Below are 20,385 nucleotides of genomic sequence, written 5' to 3'. Positions count from 1 at the left end.
CGTAATGTCTTCATATTTCTGTAGATTAACAAAGTAGAGTTTTCTACTGAAAATGCAACTTAAAGAAGAAAATAATTTGCACACCCGAGAAAAGTTGTGAAGAGCTATCAAGTCACATATACCAAATATAAACAGAATTAAAGTCAGCACTGAAGTGTTAGGTATCTGTGGGCTCCAGTAGCTGAGTTAGTTTCCTTATTGTGCAGGTCTACTACTAAACGGCTCTAGCTTAATGGAACACTTAAGAGTGAATAAACTGCTGAGTTAAGCAGCTATTACAAGAAAATTACAGTGTAATATTAAGGTATTCTAAGCATCTCCTTTAATTACAAAGAAGGATCATTCCCAAATATTAAAAAAACAATTATTCTAAATTAAATATGATGATGCCATCTTGTCTGCCTAATAATGTTCATTAGAAGAGTGGAAATGCTGCTCAATAGCTAGCAATTGTGTTAAATCTGTGTTCCACACAGCAGCTAGAAACAGGTTAATAAGTACATATCGGTTAGTAATTGTTATATTTTAAAGTACAGGTAACCTACTAAATAAAAAATGTTTCTATACTCTATGCCTTATAGGTGAACCAATGCTGTTACAAATACTGTGGACAATTTATTTTAACTTTGCAACTTTATATTAACCATATTTATGTTCTGCCTTCAGTGTTCAAATAATCTTTTTAAAATAAATCACACAAAGGGTTAACTAGCTAGCTACATTAAAACAAATTTCAATTGATAGCACTTAAACCATATTTTTATATCATGCTTTAATTTTTTAAATCAAGATGAAAATTACATGTGAACAGGACTAGTTTTGCCATCTTTAGTTCAGGGTATTTAAGTCTTCGCTCTGACCTCAAATTTCTAGCCACTGTTTCTTTACACTTTGGTACAAGTTGTTTCTAAATTGTAAGCTACTTATATTTTACAGAGACTATATCTTTGTACTCTGCACACATAAAGAGGTGGTATAATAGTAAAATGAACTGGACAATTGAATCTGTTTATTCATTGGTGAGAATTATGATGCTATGTTATGTACATTAAGCCCAGTCAAATCCCAATTCATCTAGTTTGTATGCTGGCAAAATAATACCTACCATATTCCAAATAGATCCAAGCTATAAGATGAGAAAAAGAATTTGTTCAAAATTTTCAAAAGAATTAAAATGAATTTTACTTTGAAATGACACCTCTGCCCAACCAGTTCTAAAAAGCGGGGGGGGGGGGGGGGGGGGGGGGGGGGGCAGGAGATGGTGACATCATTTTCCCAAACATATTAGCACACGGCTTTTACACAGTACTTTTCTCCCATGAATCTGGACAGGTCTTCATAAACATTAATTAATTCCCACTATCCTTATGACGCCCACTTTCCAGTACAAACTATTAGGCTCGGCTGGGTGGCGCGTCCGACGCTATGGATGCTATAATTACATAACAGTTCTCTGACCAGGGGCTCATACACGGAACTCACGTACACACCGACGCATCTTCGCACCGCAGCTCCAACATCTTAGCCTGGAAAGCAATCAGATGGGCAATTTGACCTTCCCTCCTTACTGGACTGGGACGCGGAGCACCTTCTAAATCCAGCCCAGGCTCTTGCCCTTGAGCTAACCTGAGCATTGCCAGGCATGGGAACAGGTTTGCTTTTGAACGTTTTCAACAGCAGATGTTTGTGAACCATTTAAACCAAGAGGACAGAGCTCATAAATTCAAAGTGTAGAAACTAGTGTCTTCCACGTAATTTATGCCAAAGCAGCCTATTTAATGCAAATACTTTGTAATACTTAGGAACCTGCTAAGTCAAAGGACTCCGAGGACAGCCAAGTGAGTTAACCAAGCTCAGGCTTACCTTGAGAAGCTGACCGGGACTAGTTTTGCCACCTTTAATTCAGGGTATTTAAGTCTTCGCTCTGGCCTCAAATTAAAGCCTGTACAGAACCGGTTTTCTCTCCTCAGTGCACACAAGCTCCCATCTCTCTCCTTTTGTCAACATTTTAACTTTCCAGAGAAGAGACTGTAACAAACATGAAATTTAATTTGCCTTATTGCAATTTTTTCTGGCTATGATTAGGGGCTGTGTACACGTTTGCGTCAGTGTATCTAAGGGCATATACTTTGTGTTCTGCTCTTTTCATTTACTGCTGCTCAATACACACAAGGCCAGGTATTGATGTAATTTACACTGTTGTCATTTTTAACAACCATAGGAAGATTGTTTCAATCTTTTGCTATTATAATCAGTGTTGATATCAATTTATTGGGAGGGGGAATTACTGTTTTCCTCTTTGGATTATTCCTATGAGGTGGGTTCCCATAGTGTCAAAGAGTATAAACAATGCTATAGTTCTTATTGCAGGTTACTTGTATGGCCCAGAAAAAAAATTAATGGCTCCATTTACAGAAACATCAACAATTGATGGGTGTAATTACATGAATAACCTTTGAGCTGCAACATAAACTTTAAACTGTATTAATTTGCACTGTAAATGTGAGTGGCATTGTACATTTTATTATTTGTATTTTCTTTTGCACAAGCTAATATTTCCAAAAATGTGAAGTGCATCTGTGAAATAGTTTTCTCTCTCCCTCTCTCCCTCTCCATGTCCTTCTCTTTCTCCATCTCCTCTCTCTTTCTCAATCTCTCTGAATAAAATTATATTGCATGTATTTTATGTGGCAGACACTTCTAGAGAGAGGATGAGCTAAGGAAGACAAGAGGGGAAAGGTTCCCATTCTCATGGAGCTTCCATTGCAGTGAGGAGGTAATACACATACATCCACATCCACAGAGACAGAAGAATTCATTTAACAGTCAACAAAGAACACACTGAATCCTGTGGCTGAGCATGCTGGGAAGAGGGAGCTGTTTTAGAGCAGCTCATCAGAGAAGACCTCGCTGAGGAGACATTTGCCATATGAATGGAGTTGGGAACTGAACCACAAGAAGGGCAGCCTTGTGGAGACCTTGCAGAAGAGTCTTTTAGGTGGAAGGGATAGCAGACAGAATATCCAAGGCAGGAATGAACAATGTGGTGGTTAAACCACAGAAAGAAGGTCTGCGTGGCCAGAATCTAGTTAACAAGGGAAAGGAGGCCTGCAGTGCCCTCAGAGAGATAGGCAAGGGCCAAGTCATGCCAAAGGCAGTGTACGGTTAAAGATCTGAGGGACAAAAGGAGGTGTGATGGTCAAATAAGTTGAGGCATTACCGGGTTGACCAGAGTTAAGCAGCTTTCTCCCAGTGGGACTTCTCAAGGCCTTTAAAATGTGAATGTCCAATATGTAATACTTTCAACAATAAAGAATTTTTAAAAAATAGTGTTCTAAAAAAAAAAACCACACAAAGAAACCCACCATGTGAATGTCCATTGTAAATTTCAAGAGGGTGGTACAGTTCTCAGGGTTTCCCAAATATATTTAGTCACAGCATTCTTTTTTCATAAAGGAGTTCTTGAAACTATTGTTTCAAGGAAAATGCTTTGGAGAACACTGGCCAAAGGCAGGAGTTGACAGTCTGCCGCCTGTTTTTATACAGCTGTGAATGAAGAGTAGTTTACATATTTATATAGTCTTTAAAAATCTAAAGAAGATTTCATAACATATGAAATTCAAATTTCTCTGCCCATAAATAAAGTTTTATTGGGACACAGTCGTGTGCATTTGTTTACTATTCTCTATGGCTGTTTGTGTCACGTGGCAGAGTTGAGTAGTAGGGATAGAGACCTAAGGTCTACAAAGCCCACAGTACTTACTATATGGACCTTTCACGAAAAAGTTTGCCAACCTCTGGTCTAAAGCATCTGTTCAGTTACTTTGATTATAAATCTTTATATGCACCTTGGATTATAACCACAATTTATATATTTTATAGGAAATATTTATCCTATTTCATACTCTGCTTTACCTTATAGACTTACTTTTATTACATTTTGCTATAATTTTTAAAAATTTTTACTTATCAAACCTAGCCTCTTTACCTTTAAGAATACCCTCTTAAGTAGTCAATGCGTGTTTCTTTGACAGGTTGCATAATAGGCACTTCAGTTTTGTCAGACCTAAAAGTAAGTTATGGTTAACTCTTACATATGTTTAGACATTTCTTAAGTTTGGTGTAATATACACATGTATATTAAATCACTTTTGCAGGATATCCATTTAACCGAGTAGTATTTCTTACCTACTCCTACATTTTTTCTAGTTGGCCAGATGTTATAAACTCTAACAATTTTAACTCTATTTCTGAGCTATCTCGTTATTCCTTTCTGCTGTGACCTAATAACAAAAGCTTCTTATAATTGTCATTTTATAAGATACTTTTAGATTGACTAAGACCAGTCTACTATTACCTTAAAATTTGAGAGCATATTCTCCATTCATTGACCCATCTGAATATCTTTCAAGTTCCATAAAATATGTTTAAAGATATTTTAGTTAGTGTTGCATTAAATTAACCTAAGGAGTATTTTCATTTTTATCATAACATAATTTCCCCACCAATGGCCAGGCTTCTGTCTCTTCAGATATCTACATCTTTTTAAAATAAAGAATGCCTCAGGGATGCAATCAATGCTTTATCAATTCATGTTTACCTTAGTAGACACTTTTATGTTTAAAATTTGAGTTTTTATACGTAACTATGGATGTACAACCCGAATACATTTTAATCATAAACTATTCCAAGGAAAATGGAAACCCCTTCCTGACTCCCCCCACCTGGTCAGACTCCCCTCCCCAGAGTCATGCTTCTGCATAAACCTTGTCAATGGAGAAAATACTGTGGAAGAGACCACCGATCCTGCTTGGCATTCTCTTCCTATAACATTTCCCTAGATGGACTGTTCTTAAAGTCACCATGACTTGTCATACAACACCAGTGGTCCAAGGGAGATGTGGCTAGAATTAAATTGTCCCACAAATGCTCACAATGTAACAGTGTTCAACTCAAAAATCACAGTTTGGCTTCTAGCAGCAAATCTTGTATATTTTTGTAATTGCCCCTTCTTATTGACAGAGCTTATTAAAGGCCTGGCTTCTTCCCTCAGATCCCTGTGACTAATCTCCCAATTAGAAAATAATAGACATGTTAAAAGAAGTACCAATAGATCCCATGCTAATTAGAGCCTTGGAGTGTTCAGTCTTCTAGAATGCTGAAGAGTCCCCTTTATTTGTGGTGGTGGGTCTCTAAGCTGGGCATTTTTGGTTAAAGCAAATTAGGAGCTGGTTCTGGAGGATTGCTAAGTGACAATAAAATAAGCAATAAGCTACATATAGTGTAGGCCCTGGGGAGGTCATGATTTAAATGCATAGATGAGTTTTGGTAGAACAAGCAGGATGGCTAAGTGACAAACATATCAAGATAAATTTGTATAATTCTCATACCAAGTGCCATCACTATATTAAAAATCGCCTCCCTGATTTGTTTGTGTGTGTTTTGTTTAGGTTTTGTTTCTGGGGTTTATTATTATTACTATTATTATTATTAGAAGTAAAATGCAATGTCTGTAAAGAAGAAGGGGGGGGCACTTTAGTGACATCTGTTTGTTTTCTTGGAGTTTTCACCTGCAAGTCTATACTAATTGGCCAAAACAAACAATGCCAGCACAACTGTCCTCTCAGCAGCTGCATGCTAAATCCCACACGCTCTTCATCTGGAAAAGCTGGTCAATCTCAAGCTAGATAATGAGCAAAATAGTCTGAAGTTGTGGCGTTTAGGGTAGGGGAAGGGTTGCTCAAGCCCACTTATCACCCTGCTGAGTTTTGAAAGACTGTGGGAAAAGTGACTCTCCTAGTTCACGGAGCCCACCCCCTCCTTTCCAGCTAAATGGAATGCTTTGCTATGCAAATAACAAGTCAGATCTCAAAGGAAGTGAAGGACTCAGGATGGTAAAGGAACTCACCTTTTGGAGGTAAATTAACTCTTTTAAGGTACCATCGAACAAATTACTTCTCCATGCTCTGAAAGTTCTCTTAGTGCCCTAAAACCTCAAAATCGCCTGAGATTAGTGTGCTCCTTTGAGGGTCAGGCCTCATAAAGCGCGAGTCCCTTTGGAAAAACATCTTTTGTCTGCCCCAGTTAAAGTACACAAAAGAAGCATGTGGAAATCACTCAGCAACTCGACATTTGCGTTTGACCCAAACCTCCTGGAATCTGAAGGTTGAAAGTATCAAGGTCAGTTCGGAGCCTGGAAACCTAACTGTTTGCATAGGTTTCAATTTGGTAATTGCTGTATTTAGATCATTCTAGCTCCCCTTGCCATTGCCCTCAGTTCCCAAGAAAACTGGTACAAGTAGTCAGGGCAATAAATAAATAAATAAACAAACAAACAAACAAACAAACACATTAAATCCAGTAGGAAATTACTTTGCTCAACCAATGGCTTCTGAAGGTATGACACAGAGATCTTTAGTATATCTCTTTGTCAGGGTCACAGTTAACTTTCTCCAGAAAGAAACATATTCTCAAGATGACTAAATCAGGCCAATGCAAATGCTCCATAGAAAAGCGTCTGAGCCTTGGATGTTAAGTAACCCACTCTTTAGGATTCACAGGAGCATTCTGTTGAATATGGAACCACAACATTTAAGCCGAGCCTTACAAAGTCTTTAAAAATCTTAATGAAATTTAGAAGTGGTGCCCTCAACCCTGAAATCATAGCCAGGCTGCTTTATATTACTTGAGATAACTAAGTTTTCTATCCTGCCTACTTTCACAAAAGAGGGAAGGTGACCCACATTAACATATGCATGGCCCCTACATTTGAGTTTAAAATATGTTAATGTTATAATATTTATCTGAAATTAAGAAAAACGACACAAAATAAAAGTTATATGTAAATATATGGACAAAGAAAAAAAGAACATAGGAAAACATAAATAGTTGTTTTAGGATGAGGAGACTGCAAGGGAATTCACTTTTTAAAAAATACATATTTTATTGATTTTTTACAGAGAGGAAGGGAGAGGGATAGAGAATAGAAACATCGATGAGAGAGAAACATCGATCAGCTGCCTCCTGCACACCCCCCACTGGGGATCGAGCCTGCAAACAAGGTACAGCCCTTGACTGGACTCGAACCTGGGACCCTTGAGTCCGCAGGCCGACGCTCTATCCACTGAGCCAAACCGGTTAGAGCGGGAATTCACTTTTTTATAAAAAAAATTAAACGTCATTTTAATTAAAACTAGAAACCATAGAAGGAGGAAAGGCACAGTTGTGCCTAAGCAACTGAAATGAGATATTACAATTGCATATTTTAAATTATTGGATCTGAACTTTCTGAAGATGAGATTAACTCTTTGAGTTATATAGCTCTCACTGACCAGTTGATGGCTTATAAGTCAGTTCTCAAAAGATATACATTTTTCTACTTATGAATCCTACTTGAATTAAAGGGACAGTAGGTCTAGCCTTAAGCATACCTGTTGTTATCCTTGAAAAAAGAGCACTTCATTGTTTTTGCATAATAATCAATAGAAGACTAATGTAAGTTGAAGAACACTAAAAAAATTCTCTGATAATATGCATATCTTTGGAATCTTTTCCTGGGTCCTACCTCAAAAAATGCTTCAAAACCAAATGGAGCGGATTTTAAAATTCAATCAGTAATGAAGCTTGAGACAACACAGTTACACATTTTCTCAACTGAATCATGGGCAACTATGTGCAGGAGAGGGTCAGTTTCTGGGGCCAGAGGGACAGTGAAACAAGGTCAGGAGTAAAGGATAGAATCCAATGTTTTAAACTCTCAATCAGTGTGCCTTGAATCCTTTAGAAAATTATCTGCTGGCCAAGGCTGCAGTGAGTAAAACTGAAAAAATCTATATAAATAAAAGGCTAATATGCTAAGTGTCCCTCCCACCATTTGACCGGTCGCTATGACACACACTGACCACCAGGGGGCAGACGCTCAACACAGGAGCTGTCGTGATGCGCACTTGCCATTTACAGAGAAATGGCAGCATAGACCTGGTGTCGACAAAGCAACACTCAGCTTCCTCCAAGTGGGACACAGGCCCTGCCACCACCCCAGAGCAACAGCCCACCAAATCACAGCCAACACTGCCAAGACCCTATGGCACAAAATGTGGCCCAGTGGCTGTGGGTGCCAGGTAATGATGTCACGTAGCAACACCCAGCTTCCTCTCCCTAGCAATGACTTTGAAAATGACTTCAGGTTTTTCTCACTACGCAGAATATAGTCAAACACTGCTGCAGTTAAATATTTTACCCTTTGTTCTCCCTGCATGATCTACAATAATAATCTGCTTCGTGTTGATATTGACTGCTGTGCTGCTGACAATTACCTGAAAGAGAAGTTGGGGTGCTTCACTGGACTGGAAAAAGTTTAGCTAAATCAGAAAGCAGGTCTAATTAAGAAAGTAGGTCTATATATATAAAGCTCTCACTGGTGCCAATCTTACACATGTGTTTCCATCTGTCATTGTTGATCATGAATTTGGTTGACACTTCTATTATAGAGAAAGGGTGAATAGGGATATTAAAATATTTCTTCTAATTAATTTCCTTTCAATGTGCACGAATCCGTGAACCAGGCCACTAGTGTGTATGTATGTGTGTGTGTGTGTGTATATATATATATATATATATATATATATATATATATATATATATATCTTAAGTGGTGACAAGAAAACTGCAAAACTAGACTCTACTTGCACCTGGACTGGAGGGTCAAGAATTTAAGATGGGGAGGGAGCAAATTGTTTTAAATATTTTTGTTAGGATTCAAGTTATAAAAAAATCAAGAGAGATCGATCAGATCTTTTCTTCAGAAAATGTAGCAAAACCAACTGAAAGCTAGACTTCAGAAATTCTCATTAGTAACAAAACTCAGCAAATTATTGTTTCATCTTGTCTTCTTTTCCTCAAGTTTCACATTTTTGAAGTAAACATTTCCAAATCCTATAGTATTATATTTTCTGAATAGTTTGTTCTGAACAACTTCACAGCATTTATATTTTCATTCAGAGTTTTTAGAGGATATTTAGAAGAGAGAGGAAAACAGCAGAGATAACTGGAACTTGCTTCAGTTAATATCATAAGTAAAGTGACTTAGGAATAGTCATTCGAATGGCTTCCTCAGGGAGGAAATACTCTGATTTCTTTTTCTAGGATTGACTAAACGTTGCACACCTTGAATTTTTTATTTATTTTCCAAATGTTCTGGTGACTTTAAAAAAAAATTAAAATGTTAGGGCAATCCAAAATTTCCCCTAAAACCAGGCACTTTTCTTCATTGATGACCACTCAGTTTTGAACCGTTTATTTATTCTGCCACTAAGTGTTGAAAGCATAGGGAAATGGGACGCTGGCAATCCCACAGGGAACACATTTCTAACCGCTCCAAATTCATTTCCAGTTAAGCTTTCAGACTTGTGCTAGTTTATCTCAAATGGCCACCGGAAGAATCCTGCATCAACTCTAACTTGCCAGTCCACCAATTATCCTGCATTCCTCCAGGGAATCGTGATCACTTTCTGATTCTCAGGCGATGGAAGGCCAACAAGGTGGCTTTTGCATTAAAAAGAGAGAGAGAATTAGCTTTGTGTGGAAGCACAGGGCAGTTTGGAGACTGGGGCCTCAGCTTTATCTGCCTTGGTTCATCTTAGGGCTGCCCGTTCCGAGCCTGGGCTTTAGGTGGCAGGTGGAGGGTGCAGGCACTGGGAGTCCTTGGGCCACAGGCCCAGAGGAGGTCAGCTGAGGTGCTGTCAAGAAATTATGGGCTTGGCACCTCACTTCTGAAAGAAATCCGCCAACTCCACTCAAGCACACCTCTTCTGTGCCCCGCCCCGCAAAGGTTGGAGGAAGGTAGTGGTGGCAGTTCAGCCCAAGCCAGGGCCTCGGGGCGTCCAGGAGGAGGCTGAGACCGCGGCTCATGGGGCGTGTCAATGGGTCTGTTCCCCACTCGCTAAGCCCCCATTAGGCCACTCCAAGATGCGGTCCCACTGTGAGCTCTATGCAAGGAGGGCCTCGCTCCCTCATTCCTGCTTTCCGCCTCCCCAACAGAAAATCCCCAAAGATATCCAGGCCTCTTTCACCCGATGAGCCTGCTCCCCAGACTCCAGGGCTCTGCGCGGCCGCTAGACCCCATTTCACCTTCAATGCGCCTGGCAGTCGCCCTTAGGACCCGGGTGCGCTCATCAGACCCGCCTGTCTTTGCAAAGCTCCACCTGAGCCGGCTCTCCCCCGGGAAGGTGGTCAGCTCAGGCGTGGGGACCTGAAATCTGCAATTTGGCTGCAGAGGGGGCTGAGGGGTAGTCCGCCCGCTCCCGCGCGACAGCCAGGTGTACAGTCTAATGGCCGGCGGGGAGGACGCCCCCTGGCGCCCCCGCAGCCACCGAGCCCCGGAGCTCCAGGGGCAGGTGGGGGCGGAGCCTGTAGCCGGGCGGTGACGCTGGTCCGAGGCTGGGTGATTGGGGGCCGCCGCTGCCGTGAGCCCTGACCGTGTTGGCGCTGCCCGGCGGCAAGGGGGTGGGGGAGCAGAGCATGGTCCAGACAGAAAACAAAGTCAGCAGGTCACCTGGCAGGTTCTGAGCGAATTATGCAACGAAAGCCGGGGACTATGTGATGCGTTCCACCCTCCACCCCCAACGCTTTTTCCTGAAGCTCCCAGGAAGCCCGGTCCAGTTTAAGGGTGGGGCAGGGATCGACCCAGCAGCTCCTCTGATGTGGTTATGACTTTGCTGAACTCCTCAAGAGCGATTCTTCCTCCCCACCTTCCTTGGATGGGAACTTTACTCTGGGGGGGGGGGGGGGGGCGGGGGGGAGCGGGGAATAAAGAGATGAAGGGGGACATGGCAGGCTTGATCCAAAAGCGACGCCCAGAAGACGGAAACCTAAATTAAATCATCTCTACCCATATTCCATTCCTCGTCTCCCCGGTTGTCAGGACTATGCCCTCAGACAGAATTTAAAGGGTTAACGCTGGCCATAGCTCCTTGTTTTTCATGCTAACACTGTGGCATTAGGACTATTTTGTTAACTAGGTATATGCAATTCACAGAATTTCACGGTAAATTCCCCAGACCAAATATTTGGCTGAACAAATAAACAACATTATCCATTCCTGAAAATCAGCCAGGGGAAGGAGGGGGAGCGTGGGGGGGAGCGTGGTTGCTAGAAAGTCACCTGAGCCAGGCAGCCACCGGGCTCAGGACTCGCCCCCGGATGATTTGTCCAAGTGCTAGAGATCTGCGGGTTCTTTTCCAACGACACGGACATTTCAGAAAGTTGCTGGAAATGGGGCAAAACAAAACGAGGCCGCCTGAGGGAAACCCGTAATGGGCTTCCCCTAAAAGATTTATTCGACCTCCATACCATTAATCAAAGGGGCAGCGACCTGGGGGGCTGGCGGAGTGGGGGGAGTATCTCTCTTTGCAGGGAGTTTTGGAGGAACTGTGGAGTCTTGCTGCCTTTTTGCCTGGGGCTCTGATCTCCTCTCTCCACCTGCGCTCTCCGGGGAGCTGGGGCTTTGGCAACCGCTCTACTTCTATTTTTATTGGTTTCCACTAAGCTGCTCCTTTGGAGGATTGTAGGACTTCAGTAATTAAAAACAAAAATGAATCCTGCTTCAGCCACCCCGTCCCCGAGAACATAAGGAAGAGTGTGTGTACATGAATGCAGGGTGTGCACACACAGCACCTCCACCCCACTCCACCTTCGCTTCTATCAGCCCACCCCACACAGACTGTGCAAAGACACTGCTTTTCAACTCATCCAAGTCTTTGCAGAAAAAAACAAAACAAAAAAAGCACACATAAGAAATGAGCCTAAGCAGGCTAAAATTCCAGGGCTTAATTTACTTGCTGGTGGCAAGTAAGACATAGCAAAGGCCTCTCATCTGGTCCTCTTAGCCACTATAGACTATAGGCATGTCATTTCAGAAAGCCATTTCTCTGCCTTGCTGGCAGCCCTTAACTCAGAGAGACTGCTCAAGCACATTAGCATTTTCCTTTGGCCAATATTTGAGTTTTTCTCCTTGAAGAAACCCTGGCTCAGAACAGCACATCCAAGTGTATCACTTTCTGCCCAGTTCCAGAGAAGGGGACAGGCAGCACAGAGAGACAAGGAGAGCTGGCATTTGACTCTGGAGAATCCATATAGTGGAACTTTTACAGTGCCTACTTAGAAATTCTGACCCTTCCGTGCCTGACCCTGTTGCCAACCCCCACCCAGCTGGAATGGGAAATAAGGAAACAAGTCCAAAAACACTAGAGAATTCCACCATGTGGTATATTTAAAATAGTGGTCACCAAATTTTTTGAAGGTAAGGCACATCACTTATTTTATTGGCTAAAACCCACTTCTCAAAGAAAAAAAGACCCACCACCCAACAACCTGTTAAACACACACACATATATACATTTGTTAATATGTGTGTGCAAATTACTTTTGGATTGAAATACACAACACCGAGGCCTATAATAACTGGAGACACCCTGGGGTATCATAAAAGCAGAGGTGGGAATCACTTCCCAAGAGTTGAGATTCTTACCCATCACACTCAGCTGGGATGTACCTCTAACAGGTGAGCAAATCCAGAAGTGGTACAAGGAGCCCAAAACTGAGTCTTTAATCTGGCCTACTCCTTTTATCCCACTATTTTTCTAAGTCATGTGTCATCCAGATGGGAGAGGATGCTGTGTCCTTGTTAACATTAAATAGAAATGGAAAACAATTCATCCTGGCAATTACCATCTCTCTACCATTCATTTACTTCCTGTCCCTAGAACCTAACCACCTCCAGTTACCACCTGCTTTTAGCTCTACTTCAATAGGAAAAAAAAAATTCTCACTCAAAAGCGATGGGCAGGAATAAAAGAGAAAGGATTCCAGAGAAAAGTACATAGTTTACCTTTAAAATAATGACTCACTTTATTTTTTCTTTTTAATATGTAGTTATAAATATATTTTGTCAAAATATATGATCAATATTGTCAAAACATTTGCACATAAAGTCATAAATAAGGTCAAGGTGAATGTTTAGGTTTTTTTCCTTTTTTTTTTTTTTTAAGATAAAAGTCCAGCTATAAGGAAGCAGTCTGTGTAGGGTGTGGGTGAGTGGATGGTAATGTGTGTGTGTGTGTGTGTGTGTGTGTGTGTGTGTGTCCAAGGACTGCTGATCTCAGCGGCACCCACATCCCTCTACTACCATCTCCTGATAATTTTTCAGTACCACCTTGTCATACTCATCCAGGTACAGCATGGAGATGGCACTCAGTTCAGTGGGAACACAACAGGCTTTGGGGATACTGGAATTGACAGAGTTGACCAGGGTCTGCACAATGGCGTGGTTGGTTGAGTTGAGGTGGTCAGCCAGTGGAAAGGGGCAGTCCCCATGGCAGTAGAAGGCCTGGTAGCCTGGTGGGGCCACAATCCAGTCATTCCAGCCCACATCACTGAAGTCCACATAGAGCGAGTGGCGTCGGCAGTTCTTACTCTTCTTCCGGGCCCGCTGTGGGTGATGCTTGGGGCTACGCTTGGCCCTCCTCCGTCGGGTCAAGACATGTCCCCGGCCATCGTGGCCAAAGGTGACCAGGAGTGGCCGGAGCTGGGCCCAATCCCCACTCCCTTGAGGTAACGATCGGCTAATCCTGACGTGCTGGCCCTGGTGGGTCTGTGTCTGATGGAGGTGAGTCACCTCAATGGCCAGCCCATAGTTTGGCTGCTTCTCCTGGGTCCAGCGAAGGACTGCAGGGCTCACATCAAAAGTTTCCCACCGTGTCACATTGTGGTGGACCAGTCTCGTGTCCAGTAGTCGTGTGATGAGGTGCCCAGACACCAGTTCTGCCGGGGGCTTCATAACCTCATAAATGTTTATTCTGTGGAAGCCCTGCTCCCAATCAGGGCCCTGGTCCACCTGCTCCCGGAAAAGTCGAAGTTCTGCGGACGAGATCACCTCGTTCTCTGGGATGCTGCTGAGGTTAAAGAGGAAACGAAAAGCAGAGTTTTCGCTGGTCCCTGGGATGTTCTCCAGATGTTCTAGGCACAATTGGGAAGGGAAAGAAAAAGAAAAAAAGCAAAAAAAAAAAAGAGCACATGAACTGTCTGAGGGATTGAAAAGTCAAGAAACAGTTAAGGGTTGTGTGATGAGTGGTGAATTCTGCTTATATGGTGGGAGCCTATTTGGGGGAAGTAAGTATATCTTTTAATTTAAAGAAACAGACCAATGGGGCAAGCTAGCAAACTCGGAGAGACGTAGCCAGCATTCGGCAAGCACCAAAGACAAAGTATCTCTCAACCTCCTTTATATGTCTAATAATTTCCATGTGTCAACTCCTTACTCCACCACCATCAAGACTCCCCTTTTAAAGCCCTCTTGGCTTTGTGTACACGGCTTTCTTTACAAGTGGTTGTAAAGAAAAAGAGGGGCCAACAGAGCAGAGGCAGGAGGAAACATGCCCACAACCACCCTCTCCCTCTTCTTCCATTTTCGAGTATGTTACTAAACATTTCCCCAGCGATCCTGGAAACACAGAGCATGCCTTGTTGATCATGTTACAGAGGGGAAAATAAATTCCAACACAGTAATGATGCTGGTGGATTAATAACTCAGATTTACTTTGGAAAAGAAACATCCGCTAGGAAACATTCAGATCAGATTACAAGGCCCCTATTGAATAAACCTGACAAACACACAGCTGTAACATTAAATTCAGTAGGTGCTTTGAAAAAAGAAGAAGAAAACGGGCACAAAACCTGGCAGAAAAGGCTTTGATATAGCAAAAACACACCTCTGAGGCTAGCCCACGTCTGAGTGGTGTCATTCCCCCTAACCTGGGCCCCTCCCCTCTGCCTCCGAAAAATAAATTTAGCCACAGCTCTGGAAATTCTTGGAGGTAGGCAGCTCCATTCCCCAGCCTCCGGAATTGGGGGCTTTGATGTAACCTGAACCTTTCTCCCCCCAGGGCTTCCACTGCCCCATCAGCTAACCCTACCGGCCCGCCCCCGCCCAGACTCTGGGCAGGGACTGACCTTCGTGGTGGAAGCTCCTCACGGTGTTGGCCCGACTAGCGGGGCGCTCAGGGTACTCCAGAGCGATGCTGTGGATCTGCTCTTCCTCCTCCTCCTCCCCAGACTGGAGCCGGTAAAGATCCCGCATGTATTCCGGGATGACGGCGCTTTTGCTAGGCTGCGGGCGGCGGCGCAGCCCGAACATCTGCAGAAGTGTAGCCTCGAAGTCCCGCAGGAGCTCATGGCTCTGCCCTGAGCGGCGTCCTCCCGCGTGGCTCTGAATCTCGGCGACTTTTTTCTTCCCCGTCTCAGGTATCAAACTAGCATGGCTCGCGCCTCCTAGCAGGACTTGGCATAATAAAACGACCATCAGCATTCGGTTACCAGGAATCATGGTGTCTCTGGGGAGGGGGAGGAGGTGGAAGGTTAAAGAATAAATAAACACCAATAACTAGAGAGAAATAGAGATGTCTCCGCATAGGCATGTAGGGCGAGAGATAGAGGGTCAAGATGGAAAGCAGGTCAGAAAGATCAAGTTTGTGTCTTCTCCCTCACACACCCCCCTCCATCACCAGCTGCAGCCATGCAAGGCCCGAAAGTAGGAATTGCCCTGTAATTACTCGGTCTAACTTGTTTACAGTCAAATAACCCCAAATCAGATAGCCTCCATCCTGTTAATCTTTTTTTGTCCCAACTGCTATCTGAGCCATGATCTCAGCTTGGCTTCTTCAAGGATAAACAGTTAACGTTGAGGGGGTAAAAAAGGGTGGGCGAGGGAGAATTAAAATGCCATTGCTCTCCACTTCAGACCTTCAGCCTCTCCCCCTCTCCCTCCACCCCCACCTCCTTCCTCCGCCCTCCCAGCCCAACTTCCACAACTTCCAGCTGGTTCCGAGCAGGAGGGAGGGAAAGCAGGGACGCAGGGGCAGGGTAAAGACACAGGACCGCGGGGGTCCAGAGGCCGAGGCCGAGAACGTGGTCTGGGAGCTGACAAAGTGGCTTGAAGGTTTATTTTACTGTGGCTGATGAGTTTGAAATGCCCAGCAAAAAGCATCGGAGCGTACCCGCTCGCTTACTCCCCGGGAAGGGGCGGCGGGGGAGGGGGGTTGATCCCAGGAGCGACCTCAGAATTTTGACAAGCAGCTGGGAACGCAACACAGGGGCATCGGGCATTGCTCCCCCCGACCCCCGGCAAGTGGGAAGGGGGGCTGATTAGCCCATAAGGTACAACCCCGCGATGCGGACTTGCATCTCTTTAGCCCCCTCTCGCTCCGCTTTCTTGCAACGCACCCGAACTGAGAGTGCGAGTGGGAGCAAGCAGCACTTTGCACAGAGCCCGTACGTCTAGCGCGCCGCGGCTGCCTGGCCGAGACGGAGGCGACAGCGCTGCCAGAAAGCGGAGTGTGGGCTCTGGGAGGAAGGTCCGACGGGAGGGACCCAAGGCGAGCAGGGGTGGAGAGGGCAGAATGATTCCCGGGAAGGGAAGGAAGAGGTGTCTACTCACTGACAGAAAACAAGGCATATAATAACAGTCCATGATTCTTGACAGCCAATCTGGAACAAACTTGCTGGAAAGGCTCAGAGGAGCTGCTGCAGCGCGTTGCTCTGGATGGCACTACGGAATGGCTCCTAAAATGAATATTTGAATATAATGAGTCTCTGGCGCAGACTGGCTCGGTTTTTCTTCCAGCCCCTCCGAGTCACGTGAGCGTCGAGGCCCCGCCCCGCGCCTGGAGGAGCCCGCCCTCCCCGCGGCGGGCGGCGAAAGGGCCCACAAACCCCACCGCGGCCCCGCCCCCTCGGCGGAGGCCAACCTCCCAGCCTCCAGCTCAGGCTTCCCGCGGTCCGGGAGGAGCTCGGCTGCGGTCCGCGGAGCCCTCCGCAGGTACCCCAGCCCCGCGCGCGGAGGACGCGGGCCTCGCCTCTCTCGGCGGCGTGCCGGGCGTCCCGCCGGGCCGAGCGCCAAGCGGCCTGAAGCCGGAGGATCCGGGGCGCGCTGTAGTGGCTGCGCCTTTTCGGCATGAACCCGGCTCCAGTGGGGCCGGGAACGGGGACGGCGGAGTCTCAGCCTCTCAAAGCCTCACCGCCAAGGGGCACTTAAAGAAAGCGCCCAGGGACCCGCGTACGTGCGCGCGTCCCCCGCCACTGCCTCCCCAGAGTATCTGCGAGGCCAAATATTGCTCCCGGCGACAGCCAGGAACCCCCTGGCGAACGCCTGTCCGTGCTCAGACAAACCGGGCAGCCTTTTGAGCTCCCAGCCTAAAGCTGCTGACCAAGTCACGCACGGGGCGGAGGGGGGAGGTGGCTGACGGCGATCGACGTGGGAAAGTGGGGAGGGAGCCGCCGCTAAGCTATTTTCTCGAGTTCCTTTACGGGGAGACTCTCCGCACCGCGTCCCCCAGAGCAAAGAGTAAATCCCCAAAGAAAGCGGTCGGCCTTGCCCTTCTGGGCGGAGGCGGACTCCGATGGAGGCGTCGCCGCGGGGAGAGGGCGCATCACCAGTTTCGGGTCTTAATGTCGCCGAGGTTTTACAACTCCCGACCCGATGCAGAAAGGAAATCCCACCAAGTTCCCAGGAGTCGAGAAAGCCGTGAACAGCTTTCGGCCTGCGCTCGACCTCTGTGTCTGCGTCTCTCTCTCTGCAGCCTGCCTTATTTTTTAAACCACCACTCCTTCCACCCCCCCCCACCACCCCCGCCAACCCCCGCCAACCCCCGCTACTTCCTTCCCCCACCCCCTTCCTCCTTTGCACCAGCTGCACAGTCGCAGCAAGTATTTCTTGAGGAATTCACCAACCCACAGCTCAAGGAATTGCTGGGATGTCCTAACTGAAGATGCTGCACGCGTGGGTCGCTCAGCACAGGGGCCTTTTCGAAAACCTGGTCCGCGCATATCTGCGTCAGCGTGGGCCCGCTCCGGGGTCCCGAGCCGCTCGCTTCTCCCTCCAGAGTCCGTGCCCCGTGCCCGCCTTGGGTCGCTGCAGAGACCGAGGGCTCAGGTTGCCCGCCTTACTCTCCCCCACGAACGGGGGTTTCTTCTCGGGGGCACTCCAGGGAAGCCTTTGAGGAAGAGGAGTGAAAAACCAAGCGCTTAGCCCTCCCTCCGGGCCGCGGCTGCCCGGCGCCGCCCGACGCGGAGGGCCGGGGTGCGGAGGCCACGGGCGCCCCTGCGTGACCGTCCCCGCCAGGAAAGAGCCGCGCTGCAGCTTGAGCGGCTTTAGGTCTTCCCGCTGCCGCGCCACCGCCGGGGCTGACTGCAAAAGGGTTGGGGAGGGCAAAGAGGTTTTCCTTTTCTTTTCCTTTCTTTCCTCCTTTTCTTTTTCTTTCTTTCTTTCTTTCTTTCTTTCTTTCTTTCTTTCTTTCTTTCTTTTCTTTCTTTCTTTCCTTTCTTCCTTCCTTTCTCTCTCTCTCTCTCTCTCTCTCTCTCTCTCGACGCCAGGAACCCTAAAAAAGCCCTGTGGGAGGCGTTCCAGAAATAGGAAAAGCAGACGGAGAGGGGCCGGTCCCTGAGGGGCGAAGGGACAGTGGAAGGGGCCGGCGCCCGGAGTCCCCGGACAATCCCAGGGTGACTGCGGGAGCGCACGGCGCGCTAAAACGCAAAGGCTGGTTGTATTTCAATTTCGGGTTCAGTGAGATTCATCTCTAATCGCGTCCCCCCCCAACTCCCCCCAAATTTTTAATTAAAAAAGATAAAAGCAGAAAGGAACTTTCATCTTCTGAACTTTTTCTTGGGGGGGGGGCGGGTGTGCAACTCAAGGCGACTGTCCTTTACTTCCCTGCCTGAGTCTTCTCCCAGCACCAGTTCCGACGTCACCTCAGTTTACCAACTCCCTGTCTTTTGGCTTTTTCACGTCTCCCAAAGCCTTGAGCCCACAAACCATGCACATAAGAGGTGCCCAGGAGGCCGCAGGCCCAACTCCGGCCGGGAGGGTCCGCAGGGACTGGAGATTCCCGGGAGCCATTCTTGTGGGCTCCGCGCGGGGAGAGCCATGAAGAGCCGCGCGTCAGCCGTGCAGCTCGCCCGCGACTCCCTCTAGCACACGGCTACACGGGGAGACTCGTCCCCGAGCGCCTGGCATCCTGGCCATGGAGACCCTACACGATGAAACGAGAGTGGCGCGGCTCCTGGGGTGCTGCGAGCCCACGAAAATAGAAAATAGCTCGTGGCGGAGGTGCGCCTCGCCGCCGCAGGTCGCCAGCTCTCCCGGGCTCCCGCGGGCGGGGGGCCGCGGCGGGTGACACTCGCCTCTGCGCAGCCCCCTCGCGAGGCGTGCACTCTCCGGAGGCAGAGGAGCTGCCCTCCACCCGCAGAACCACCCCAGTTAGGTGTTCTCCCTGCACCTGGCCGTCCCCTCGCTCTCTCCTGACTTCAGAGCCGACACTCGTTTCTCTCCTGGCCCTTCCCGTTGCGGGTAGACTGATGTTCGCTATCCCCTCCAGACCTCGCAGCATCCCCCCCCCCCCCCACCAAGGACCCCCAGCTAAAGGCTTCTCTCCTTCCCCAAACCTACTCAGGTGAAAATAGCCCGGGGCCGCCGAACGGAGACAGTGGCCAGGGCAGAGGAGTAGTGTCTTTCAGTGCCAGCATCCCAACTTATAGCACAACCTTTGGGGGGGGGGGGGGGGGGGGAGAGCACCTTTTGCCGCGACTACAGCCAGGGTCCCGAGCTTCCTCCTCCGCACACCCCACCCCAAGGATGCGCCTCGGCCCCCTCTATCCGGCGCCCCTCGCCAGGCAGCCTTGCTCACCATAGATCCCTGCAGCAGCGGGCTCGCCAGCAGCAGCTTCTGGGGACCTCTGAACGGCTGCAGTGAACTTAGGCGAGGGCCGAGGACTGGGGTGCTGCAGGTTCGACGGGAATCCCATGAGGGAGAGAAGCGAAATACAGTGCACGGAGCAGCAGCGGCGTCTAAGGCTCCCGTCCCTGGGCTGGGATGCCACTCACCTAGCTTCCGGGCCGGGCTCCGCACTCCTTCCCTCCCTCCCTCCTGCTCTGCCCTCTCGCATCTTCTCCTTCCTCCTCTTTCCCTCAGTCTTTCTTTCTTTCCTTCCTCCTCTTCCCCGGCAGCCCCTCCCTTCTTCCCTCCTCCCTCGCTGGCCTCCCTTTCTGGGATGGGAGCCCCGCCCACATCCTCCCCTCCAGCGGCCCGGCCTTGCCTGCCTAGCAGCCCGGGTCCCGGAAGCCCGGGCAGCGCCGGAGTCCGCAGCTGCCGCCGGGGCTGGGACTCAGCTGCCTCCAGCTCTGGGAAGCGGCCGGGACTCACCTGGGGACCACGTGCGTAGGTACTAGAAAGCATGCACCGACTAGTCGCAGTGCCTTCCAAAAATACCCATGGGAGTCTGGGCTTCCCTGAGTTTAGAGTAACTGCTGCCCAAACTGATGATTAAAACATTGAGTAA

At 47.4% G+C, this 20,385-nt stretch overlaps 1 protein-coding gene across 3 annotated transcripts; it reads right to left on the bottom strand.

Moving 5' to 3' along the window:
• Positions 1-12,865: 12,865 nt before the first annotated feature.
• BMP4 (bone morphogenetic protein 4) lies at positions 12,866-20,026 on the bottom strand. 3 transcript variants are annotated; one of them, XM_070419481.1, is made up of 4 exons: positions 19,931-20,026; positions 16,490-16,614; positions 15,007-15,333; positions 12,866-14,013 (listed from the first exon to the last, which is right to left on the bottom strand). In XM_070419481.1, the coding sequence occupies exons 1-4, from the start codon at positions 19,990-19,992 to the stop codon at positions 13,157-13,159; spliced, it is 1,371 nt and encodes a 456-aa protein (XP_070275582.1). In that variant the 5' UTR covers positions 19,993-20,026; the 3' UTR covers positions 12,866-13,156. The 3 variants fall into 3 exon arrangements, with proteins under 3 accessions (XP_070275582.1, XP_070275580.1, XP_070275581.1); XM_070419479.1 differs by having other exon boundaries at positions 12,877-14,013; positions 15,007-15,386; positions 19,734-20,004; XM_070419480.1 differs by lacking the exon at positions 16,490-16,614 and having other exon boundaries at positions 12,877-14,013; positions 15,007-15,386; positions 19,734-20,005.
• Positions 20,027-20,385: the final 359 nt, after the last annotated feature.

Source organism: Myotis yumanensis, unplaced genomic scaffold (assembly GCF_028538775.1).
Source record: "Myotis yumanensis isolate MYYU_CA2020_CCGP unplaced genomic scaffold, mMyoYum1.0.hap1 SCAF_1, whole genome shotgun sequence".
Lineage (NCBI taxonomy): Eukaryota > Metazoa > Chordata > Mammalia > Chiroptera > Vespertilionidae > Myotis > Myotis yumanensis.
This window is presented reverse-complemented; position numbering and strand designations above follow the sequence as displayed.

Bases quoted from the DNA above. Each gene is read 5' to 3' on its own strand.
- BMP4 (XM_070419481.1), bottom strand. From the start codon at position 19,992: ATGCGAGAGGGCAGAGCAGGAGGGAGGGAGGGAAGGAGTGCGGAGCCC. The intron at 16,615-19,930 runs GTGAGTGGCATC...TATTCATTTTAG, and splicing joins GAGCCCGGCCCGGAAGCTAG to GAGCCATTCCGTAGTGCCAT. The intron at 14,014-15,006 runs GTCAGTCCCTGC...AATTGTGCCTAG, and splicing joins GAGGAGCTTCCACCACGAAG to AACATCTGGAGAACATCCCA.